At 42.4% G+C, this 11,564-nt stretch overlaps 1 protein-coding gene across 4 annotated transcripts; it reads left to right on the top strand.

Annotated features, from left to right (window-relative positions):
- The first annotated feature begins 4,654 nt into the window (after positions 1 to 4,654).
- Positions 4,655 to 11,351, top strand: LOC308469302 (uncharacterized protein). 4 transcript variants are annotated; one of them, XM_080991520.1, is made up of 4 exons: positions 4,655 to 4,808; positions 6,842 to 6,920; positions 8,747 to 8,947; positions 10,738 to 11,351. In XM_080991520.1, the coding sequence occupies exons 1-4, from the start codon at positions 4,752 to 4,754 to the stop codon at positions 10,905 to 10,907; spliced, it is 507 nt and encodes a 168-aa protein (XP_080847646.1). In that variant the 5' UTR covers positions 4,655 to 4,751; the 3' UTR covers positions 10,908 to 11,351. The 4 variants fall into 4 exon arrangements, with proteins under 4 accessions (XP_080847646.1, XP_080847645.1, XP_080847648.1 ...); XM_080991519.1 differs by having other exon boundaries at positions 8,738 to 8,947; XM_080991522.1 differs by having other exon boundaries at positions 4,802 to 4,932.
- Positions 11,352 to 11,564: the final 213 nt, after the last annotated feature.

Here is an 11,564-nt window from a genome sequence, read left to right as displayed (position 1 = left end):
GTTTGTTCTGGGTATAAGCTTTCGTGTGCATGCACATAAAAGCTTATACCCAGAACAAACTTACTTGGTCTCTAAAGTGCTACTGGACAATTTTTTAATTTATTTTGACTGCGTCAGACCAACATGGCTACCTACCTAAATTTATTGCAGTAACCAATTTGTCCCTGGCTCTTCCAGCTGTTTATTGTTACACAATTGATTAATTTGTTATACCCATATTAAACTAGCTCATTTGGACTCTCAAAGTTGTTACAAGAGACATCTCTAGTTCAAAGTAATAGCCTGAACTAGGGTTTGCCCTGCTTAAGAGAAATCCCCCCCATCCCATAACACTGTTTTGTGGTTTTACTGTGTGTTTTTTGTAAAATCTATTTGCTTTGTCACATTTTTCAAATCCACCTTGTGACATACACTGAAGAGTGGTCTACAAGTACAATAATAAAGAGTATTTAAATAAATAGGATTTCTGACTCTTGGACATTAACTAGTTAGCAGTGTATATAGAGCCAGTAACAGTGGTGTCCAAAGTATCATTAACAATCTAATATCCAATCACTCTGTCAGATTTTTTTGGAATGCGTTGATATTACTCAAGTTGCAAGGAACTTAAGACTGACTGGTCAGTTTGGTCTCATGAAGTTTTTAAATTTAAAATGTACCAATAGATTGTATCTAAAGATGTCCTCCTGCAAGCAGAAAGCCTCTTCACTTCAGACTTTTGCCTTAGCAAGTACCACATTGCACTAAAAAGTAATGTGAAATCCAAGTACATCCATTTGCACAAAATCCTTTGCTGTTTTTCCTCCCGTCTGGATTTATTTTGTTTTGATTCTTTTATAAACACCTTGTCTAGGGCAGATCAAGCCCAAATAAATAGCTGGGTTGCACACTGCAAAACGATACCCCAGTGGCTGGAAGACAAATGCTGGAAAGCAACGTTTGCTGGCCCAAGGCTTCAGATCTCAGAGACACTGCTTGCAAACATATTTTTTTTTTTTTTTTTATATAATCTTTATTAATTTTCCAAATAAGATTACATTTAGAATCAAAGCTCAGGAACATAGAAACATACATCCAAAAAAAAAAGAAAAAAAAGGAAAAAGAAAAAGAGGTTCACCTCTTTACACTTATTTTCAGTAACTTCTTTTCAGGACTTCCCCACGTCTCCTCCTATTGTTTCCCAACTCCAGTTTATTTATTCTAGCAAGTTTTTCCCCTAAACATCCTGTACCTTATTTTATTAAAATTACTTAACCCTAGTTTGATTAAATTCATTTTAATTATAAAATTATACTTTAATTCATTTGTTGTGCTAGCATTTTATTAACGTATACCCCTTAATCCTCTGTATAAGAGTAAAAGAACAGAAAAAAGATATAAGCATGTTTCTAAAAAAGAAAAGAAGATACCTTTCCTAAAATTGCCACCCTTTCCCCCCCACGGATTCCCCATTCTTATAAAATATTCTTTATTCTATAAAAATTAAAAGGTAGAAAACAAAAAAAAAACAAAAAACTTCAACCCCCTTCGGACTGTTAAGTCCCACCCTTCTCCCCCGGCTTCAATCCTTAATCAAAGTACATTTAGTCCATCTTTCTAGCCTGGTGATCTCACGTCCGAGGCGCGCAAGTCTCTCACAGTTCCTTTCAGCCGATTCCTTCGAAAGTCTCTCATGCTTAACTCCCAGGATCGAAGACTTATTTTCTCAATGTTGGCGATGATTCTTTCAGTTAAACCTGTTTGCTTGTGTCCCATATTCCAACATTGTTTCATAAATCTATATGTCCCAAGTAGTCCTGTTTTCACCTTAGTCAGTTTAGATTTCTTCTTAGCAGATCTTGGTCTCTCCTCTCCTTTATGTGGTGTCTCAGCCTTCCCTTCCTTCAGCTCCTTTTGCTTGGCAGGTGTCTTTTCCTCCTCAATCTTGGGTTCTTTCCCTTGTCCAGCTGCCTGTGTTTCAAACGATGAGTCCCTTTCCAAGTCAGTTAGTGTATTTTCAGATAGCTTCGGGTCTGGTGGGCTCATAGACAAAACAAGGCCTTTCTCATTCCTCTGTATCAAATTTCCCACAAGAGAGATCAGCTCTTTCAAACCAGCACGTATTTCCTGTATTCCTTGTTTTAGTTCCATTCTTGCAATATCCAAGAGTCCCCTCTAGAGGGATTCTGGTTTTAATGATCTTTCCCTCTCCGATCCAAAAGTCAGACTTGTTTGTGTCGATCTTTCCTTATTTGTAATAATTTGTAGCAATTTAATCGGTTAAAGTTTCAATTTTCAGTTCTTTCAACTTTGACAGCTAATTTGACAGCTGTCAAAAGTATCTATGTCTCAGCAGGCTCTTAGCTCGGATTGCTCCCGGGCTTGAGTAGGGTGATACTTAATTTCAAACAAAATAATCTCTTGTCCTCCAGCACCTTAGCTTAGGTCTTTTAAATCCGTGAGGTCTGTATTTTTTATCCAATCTCACAAGTTTTCCCGCAACTTTAGTTGTCAAATCCTTGCTTGCACTGTTAACAATATGGAGGAGGCGGACTTCCCTTTTTTTTCATCTCCTCCGTTCGTACCAAATCCAATCCGAAAAATTTATAATCCAATTTTCAAATTACTCACGGGTTGTTGCTCTTAGTTTTGAGTCCAAATTTAGCAGGAAGAAGTTAGCGCTGACTGAAGAATGGCATGCGGCTTCGCTCGGCAGGGGTAGCAGAAGACTCACAGCACCACGCCGCTCCCAGGCACCCGATCCTTAGCCTTTAAAAAGGCTCTCTCACGGGTCGGGGGGGCGCTTACGATGCCCGCCGAGTCACCATGTCCACGTACCCCGTGTACGTGGTTTGTGAGGGTCCCCGTGTCGCCGGCACGGTAAGACCCGATCCCCTGCTGAGCCGATTCCCTCCGGAGCTCGGAGGGAATCCGCCATTAGACAGACGCGCCAACCCGGAAGTCTCTGCTTGCAAACATATTTTAAGGGGGAAAGTGCACTCCAGCTATTGCTTTCCGCTAACAGACATGCAGTTGCAGGCATATTGGCTGCACTTCCACATTCTTCCAAGTCCTAGCAGAAGAGTTCGCACAAGAATGCAGTTAACAGAACGTGCTCATCGGTGCACTTGTGTTTAGATTTCAATAGATGCAACCCAAAGTTTGCGGGCATACAGTTGAAAGCTAAAATATAAAATACAGTGGATGCTCGGGTTGCGATCGGGATCCGTGCGGGATCCACGTTTGCAACCTGCAGTGTTTGCAACCCGCAGCAGCGCATCTGTGTGCACATGGGTTGCGATTCGGTGCTTCTGTGCATGCACAAAGCGCGATTTAGCGCATCTGCGCATGCGCAACCGCCGAAACCCAGAAGTAACCCGTTCCAGTACTTCTGGGTTTCGGCAGTCCGTAACCCGAAAAAACGCAAACTGAAGCGTCTGTAACCCGAGGTGTGACTATAGGGTACTACTACGACTTCCAGGCAGTATTGAATTCTTGCATCCATTATTTTAGGGGAAAAACAAAACTCTGTGCCACTGTCCTGTGTCAAGACTCCAAATGTAATAAAATGTTTCCACTGGCCCATGTTTTCAAACAGGTGTCATATCACCACTGCCCAGTTGAAACCTGTAGCATGCTCTGGGTAAATGATTTTATGAGTTTTAAGCATAAACACGAGTTTAGAAAACATAATAAGGCAAAACTCGTGCAGTGCTGGCTCACATGCCAACAATCCTTTCGGACACAGGACAAAGCGAATTCCTCCTGAGTACGCGTGCATACCCAAAAATAAATAATCACCGGAATAATAATGGATGATGTGACGTGGAGTTCAAACTTCTATACAGTAATAATAATAATAATAATAATAATAATAATGGATTATGTGAAGTGGCGTTCAAACTTCTATACAGTAATATAATAATAATGAATGATGTGAGGTGGAGTTCAAACTTCTATACAGTAATAATGATGGATGGTGTGAGGTGGAGTTCAAGCTTCTATATAGTAACAATAATAATAATAATAATGGATGATGTGAGGTGGAGTTCAAACTTCTATACAGTAATAATGATGGATGGTGTGAGGTGGAGTTCAAGCTTCTATATAGTAATAATAATAATAATAATAATGGATGATGTGAGGTGGAGTTCAAACTTCTATACAGTAATAATGATGGATGGTGTGAGGTGGAGTTCAAGCTTCTATATAGTAATAATAATAATAATAATAATGGATGATGTGAGGTGGAGTTCAAACTTCTATACAGTAATAATGATGGATGGTGTGAGGTGGAGTTCAAGCTTCTATATAGTAATAATAATAATAATAATAATAATGGATGATGTGAGGTGGAGTTCAAACTTCTATACAGTAATAATATAATAATAATAATAATGGCTGATGTGAGATGTAGTTCAAACTTCTATATACTACTACTACTACTAATAATAATAACAAGGCAAGCTGCAGGGCGCAACCCGCTCTGCGCCCTCACCCACGCATGCGGCGGGCAGGCGAGACACCGGCAGGGGCGCGCGCGGGGGGGGGGGGAGGGTTCCCAAGGGATCAGCTTCTTGGTTCCGTGATCGGATTGGTCGGCTGCTCAAGGGGATCAGCCCGAGGGTAGGCCACGTGACACGCGCGCGCCTGCGGCCGCGGAGTAAGTGGCGGCGCAGCTGCATTTCGGGGCGGGCGCCGGTTGTGTCCGGGTGACTCAGGGACTGAGGGGAGGACTCTGGCCGCGCGGGGCGGGGGGCGGCAGCGCGCGCATGGAGGCGGTCGGGCAGCGCGAGCCTCCGGGGCGCCTCCTCCTCCCAGAGCAGCGGGTGAGGGGAAAACGGCCACGGGATAGGAGAGAGAGAAAGAGGCTCTGGAGTTCACGTGCAGGGGGAGGAAACACGTGTTAAGCTTGTGCTCACCTTCGAAATGTCCAGCTACTTTTTTGGGAGGGTGAGGAAGGAGGTCTCACGAACAGCTGTCGAGCGGGTCCTTTACAACCTTTGTTTTTGGTCATGCCCCACCTAAGCATCTCTCAAATCCTAATGCTTCACATATCCTAATGCTTCCTAAATTCTTATTATTCAACAGGTGAACTCCTATTCACGTGGAGGAAGCCTAAAATGCCATTCACTGAGATATTATTTTCGAATTGACCCCCTGTGGTTGGGAACCACGGCTTTAACATGTAAAAGGAAACCTGGATGCCCCCCCCCCCCAAGAGGACATTAGGTGGGGGTGTGGCAGGCTTCTGTTAGGAGGAGCAGAACTTCAGTTTGTTGAAGTGTTTCTATTGATTTTTAATCCTTTTTTTGGCGGGATGCAACTGCCCCTCCTTGGTTACGCCCATGTCCCCCAACATGGGGGAATTGAGAATTGCTGAATTGGAAGGAATCCTGTGAGGGTCGTCGAGTCCAACATTGTGTTGCTACTTTTGTTCTGGCAAAATGCGGGGCGGGGAGGTTATATTTTTAAATATTTTTAAATAAAAAAATTGATACTGCAGTGATTTCAAAGCATAGGAGCCAACTCCTAAGGTCAAGGTCCACACCCAAATAAAATATTTGAGGGGTCCGGGCTACCCCAAAGTTGTTGGGCATTGCCATTCAGATTATATGTGCCGTGTCTAGCGATGGATTATGTGGGTCCCCCAATGTTTTATTCAAGTTGTCACTCTCTCTTCAAAGCAATCCATTTCAAGCTGTTGCAGGATGGCTGCTCTGAAGTTTGTCACACACACGTGCACACATGCATACACATGAAATTGTAAATCTGTCTTGTGCTTGGCTACGCACAACTTGAATGCATGACCTTTTGCACCACCTTTCCAACACATGCATTTGGAGAGGATCCCTAACTTGGCAGAAAGAGAGCTCTGAAATACAGGACAAAACTGTTGTGAATACAGGACTAGCATTTGACATTTAAATACGGGACAGTCCTGTATTATACAGGACAGGTGGCAACCCTAAAATGCAGGAACATGAGGTTCCCCATCCCATTTGAAACCCTGCTTAGCTTTGCAAATGTGCTAGTGGTTTTACTGCTGGAGACTCACATTTCCTCTGCTCTTGTAAAGAACAGTTTCCCAGGGTACTGGCTTTTTCTTGGATGAAGTAAGGTGGAGTTCAAACTTCTATACAGTCCTCCAGAATTATTATTACGTTTTGGAGGGAGTGGAAATTAATATGGGCCTTTTGCATCTGAGGCATTTTGTATTATTCTGGGGAATTGCTGGATAAATTATTTACTTTCTGAGGGCTTTAAAAAAATCTGTAGAGTGTTTCCCTGTGGTTGATCCTATATCTTCTGTTGTTCTGCTCCTGACAAAGACAAAAAATGAGCATTAGCAGGTGAACAAATGGTCTTAGAGGTTTTTTGTTCATTTGGATAAACTTGTTGACACCCTTCTTTAGAAATAAAATTTCCTGCCTCTAAGCAGGAGGGTTGGAGTGTGTACCTCTTTATACGGCTTCCTTTTTTTACTCCAGCGAAGCAAGTGTGCCAGTTCATTTGTATATTGTGGTAGAAGGAAACATTTTCTTAAGACAAGTGTTGTAATTGTTCTCATGAGGTTACACGAGGAGGCTAATAATTTGCATAACATACGTTAGGAATCATCATCTAACAATTTAGTTAACCAAATAGGTCATAACGGTGAAATCAGCATTAAAAATATACACAAATAGGTCACAAACATTTTGCTCACCGAAAGGTAATTCAACACAATCTTTCAAAAATAAAGAGATGGTTACCAAAAGCTCAATAATAGGATAATTTATTGTCCAGTAACAGCCAATCTCATGAGGAATCCAATCAAAGATGTGGATCATTTGACTTCTTAAACGTTTTCCCCCTCTAGAAAAAGGCTGATGCATCTGCATTTGCTGGACAGGAGGAATTTGAAGTGGTGAAGACTTTCAGCTGGAGGCCTGGAAAAGGTACTTTTTTGGGGTGGGGAGGAAATGGCTGAGAAGTGCAATCTTAGCTTTGAATACCAGAGATTCCCATATTCCTGGGAGAAGGCCCTGTAGTTCAATAGTAGAATACATACCGTACCTTGTACAGTATATCTCCCAAGCTCTCAATCCCTGTAAGAGACTTTGAGTAGCAGAACTGGGAAAGAGGACAGCCACTGCTAGTCCTTGCTGGTCTTGTTCAGTAGATGGTAGCTCCTTATAATATTACATACATATATCGCTGGGATCTGTCCTCTCGGGAGACAGTGGAAGAGTGCGCCTTCGAGGGTTGAAGTCAAACTGTTGGAGCCTGCTGTGGCTATGTTTTTATCTCCATGAACTGGAACGTGTGCAGAGGAGGACAACCAAGATGATCAGGGGTCTAGAAACCAAGCCTTTTGAGGAACAGTTGAAGTTGCTGGGTATGTTTAACCTGGAATCGAGGAGCCTAAGAGGAGATATGATAGCCATCTTCAAATATCTTAAGGGCTGTCGCATGGAAGATGGAGCAAGTTTGCTTTCTCCTGCTCTAGAGGGTAGAACTCAAACCAATGGCTTCAAGTTACAAGAAAGGAGATTCCGACTAAACATCAGGAAGAACTTTCTGACAGTAAGAGCCATTCAACAGTGGAATGGTCTGTCTTGGAAGGTTGTGGACTCTCCTTCCTTAGAGCTTTTAAAGCAGAGGTTGGATGGTCATCTGTAAAGGATGCTTTAGTTGAGATTCTTGCACAGCAGGGGTTGGACCAGATGACCCTTGGGGATCCTTCCAACTCTTACGATGAGAGCTGTGAGGCTATAAACTGAACAAGGAAGTGCTACCATGAGAGCTGGAAAGCCATGCTCCCAAGTTTGCAACCTGGGAAGGGAGTTTGGAAGATTACACAAACACCTTTGCTAGCTGAAACAACTTTTGTTATAAATGTTGGATGGAGTAACCCCTAGCATGTATCCATCCCATAGGAGCCAACTCCTAGGGGCCAAGGGGTCTTTGCATCTCCCCCCCCAATAAAATATTTGAGGGGCCCCCCAGCTTGATGGGCATTGCCATTCAAATGGTGTCTGTGCACCATGGCAATGTGATCAATTATGCAAGGCTTACTTGCCCCCCCCACCCTGCAATATTTTATTCCAAGTTGGTACCCCTGATCCACTCTTGTACAATGAGACTAACACTTCTGTTCTGTCCCCCAGTTGCATCCCTTTTGGATGACGCGGTGTCACCCAGCATTTCACACTATTCCATGAAAGTTGCTGGCTACCTCACAGTCATTCTGCACCCCATCATTCTTCCGTCTCTCTGCCACAGTCATTCCCAGAACGACCAGTCTTCCTTCCTTGGATGTGCTTCACAAACCCATGACAACATTTTCTTTTTTTTCACTTAACCGCACCATCCCTTCCTCTCTCTGCGCTAACTGCCCCAACCGCCACTTGACCAACATTCAGATTCCCTTCGCAACAGTTGCCAATGTTGCCCTGAACTGCCTCCCCTCCCAACTAGTTACGTTTTTACTTATCCCTTGTTTTCCTCAGTCAACTAGCTTTATGAAATAATATCCGTTAAAACTGAAAGGGAAACCTCAGACAATATTTAATCTAAATGATTACCAGGTGGGAATTTGTAATATTCAAAGATTGCCTCAAACAACAGCAGTTGTTTTCTGCTGCCACGTACAATGAAGTGAGGAAATGGCTAAGCTGATTTATCGCCTTAACCTATCAAACTCCCTAGGTTTCTGGATCCATTTTGCTGTTTAATTTATCAAATAAATCAACAAAGGCTTCTTTCTTTATAGGTTTGGCAGAACATGCGGTGGAGAAAGCGAAAAGCGCCCTTGAGGAATTGGAAGACTTTGAGTCACCCTACGAAGACTCTGAGTCAGATGGCGAAGACTTAAGCATGCCCACAGATGCAGCTTTTATTGAGACGAAAACTGTATCTCACTATGTAGAAGAGGACTGGGATAAAGAGTTGGAAGACAACGAAAACAATAGCAATCCTTATGGTAGGTGGATGCTTCAACATGGTTCTTTTTAAAAAAAGAAAAGAAGAAATGCTAGAAAGCCAGGTGTCTAGGGAGAGGTGCATTGTGGGAAGATTTCTTTAGAACTGCTCATGCGATAGGCCAATAAAAGTGTCATAAGAACATAAAAAGCTTGTTGGATTGCTAGTCCAGCATGCTGTTCTCATGGTGACCAGCCAGATAAATGTCTGTGAGAATCCGATAAGCAGGAGGTAAGTTTAATAGCACTTGTGATTCCCAGCAGCTGGTATTCAGAGGTATACCAGCTCTGATGCCTGTGGTGGTACATAGCTTCATGACTATTAGCCATTCATAATCATATCCATGATTTTTTTTTTAAAAGTATTCTTTGAATAAGTTGTACCAAATTGAGTATGAGATTAAAACTTAAGGGGTGTGGGTGGGTGTTTAAAAGGAAGCTACTATGGACATGTTTTTTTTAACCCACCCGTCTATAGAGGACAGAGTGTGGTGTAAAAATAGGGATGTTTCAAGAACACAAAAGGTATCTCTTTTAATCTGTGAAACTTTGGAGATACGCAATCTAAGACTACATGTGTCACTCAGTTCATAGCAACAGCATTAGATGTGTGAGAGAGTGGAGCAGTCTGGGAGAACAGAGTAGGCCGGGTATATGCACCAGTCTTTTGAAAAAGCAGTTGTAAGACAGCTAAAGATCAAAATCTACTTGGCACCTAGATGCAGTGGTTGTCGAGACTACATTGACAAAACGTACATCCCATCTCCTTGTAGGGCCAGCCCTGTCATGAGGCGGAGTAAATCAGCCGCTTCTGGTAGCAGGTGCTGTTGGGTGGCGGCGGCAGCAGCAGTTTGTTGAGCCGTTTCTCCTGAGCCCTCTGGCCATTCCCATTCTGAGCTGGTGCTCTGGAAGCAGCGATACTTCCTTGCTGTTGGTCTGGGTTGGCTGACTGTCTCGCCTAGTTACCTTCTCCCAGTACATCACAGATGGTTGGGAAAAGCCCCCGAGAAAGCAAGCAGAGAGGGAAACAGGCCAGGGCTTGTAGTCTAGCAGCCATCAGACATACACACATATTGCTCTACTCAACATGATGTACTCTGGTGCTACCACTTCTGGATTACGTACAGCATTCGTTTGAGCAGTTAGTGAGCAGTAGTGCTGGAGAATATTATCTTCCTGAAACTTGTTCTAATCAATAGAGGAAGTTTCCATTTGTTCTGCATGACTTGCTGACATGCTTATTGCAATATGTGTGGAGTGGTGAAGGAAGGGGAAATTAATTATTCAGTGGCACAACAACAACAACAACAACAACAACAACAACAACAACCAACAACAAATTTTCTTGCCATGTTATTTTACTTAACAACTTGGATCCAAATTTCATTGTGTTCAGCATAGACCTTTATAAGGCTAAAGTGAGTTGACATACTGCTTAAGTAAGTTGATATCCTTTGATGAGGGTTGCAACCGAATTGCAGAATAAGCACACACTGATAAACACTCTTGAGATCCAATTTTGTGCATGTATTTAGCTTTCTGTTTTCTTGGCTCAAGGAAGAAAGCTGACAACATGGCCTTAAGGGTTGTTGGCAAGATAAAATGATATCCTCTCCATGTATCCTGCCCTAGGATTATTAGAGGAAGGGTGGGATGAGAGGAATAATTGTTATCAAAAATAATTTGCTCTGATGTCAAGAGGGCCTTATTCCCTAGCGTGGGTTCTTAGAATTGCAGCCTGTTGAAAACAGCTTTATACACATAATCATATTGATTTAAAATCACTCAACAGATTTTGAAGATGTGATTCACGGCGGAGGTTTCTTGGATCAAGAGCCAGTGGCATGTTCAGTTCGAGAAAAGCCTTTGTATGACCCAAGCTTGCACCATGTAGCACCGGTGACTTGGAGACAGGTAGAGACTATGCCAGTGGAAGGCCAATTTGACGATGCTGTTGACTGAGGTGACACTGGGGTAGAAATGTGGACTTCTAAACTTATATCTCCTTGAAACTTACTTGAGACTCAACATGAACACCTCTTGTATTTTATGGAATAGTTTATACAACTTGGAAACTAGAGAAGTGGAAGATCAGAAACTAGGTGGATGGCAATTTTGTAGCACTTTTCGCTTTAAACTGGCTTGGAAACGGTATAGGTTTTATTTTTCAGTTCAGCATGCTGTTACTTTGAGCTGCTTATTACTTTCCCCTTGTCTCGTGTGCAATTTTAGTTATTTGATTTGACACGAATGACCTCATTGAGCTGTCAATCCATATTTGTATCCATGTTACAAACTCAACATCGTAACTGTTGCGCTTCAGTTTTCTTGTAAATGTTATTTATTGGACTTTGGTGTTCTGACAGGATCGCTCCTGAAGAATACAGGCTTTTTGAGTGTGTACAATGTGTGTGTCTCATTTAATGTGATTGTCAATATAAATGTGGGGGAAATGGCTGATGCAACATACTGCTTTGGCACCTGAATGCTTTTGCCTGCCTTCCATTGATTTAATCATGCAAACACAATGGAGCTCTTATCAGCAAACACAAGATAATCCCCAATTAGTTCGAGAGCTATCATCCCCTTGTCTTGGATTGAGCCTCAAACTTGCTTCCA

Source organism: Podarcis pityusensis, assembly GCF_964106645.2.
Source record: "Podarcis pityusensis genome assembly, chromosome: 2".
In the NCBI taxonomy this organism is placed as follows: domain Eukaryota; kingdom Metazoa; phylum Chordata; class Lepidosauria; order Squamata; family Lacertidae; genus Podarcis; species Podarcis pityusensis.
The sequence above is the reverse complement of the archived record's forward strand: the minus strand, read 5'-3'. Positions and strand labels throughout refer to the sequence as shown.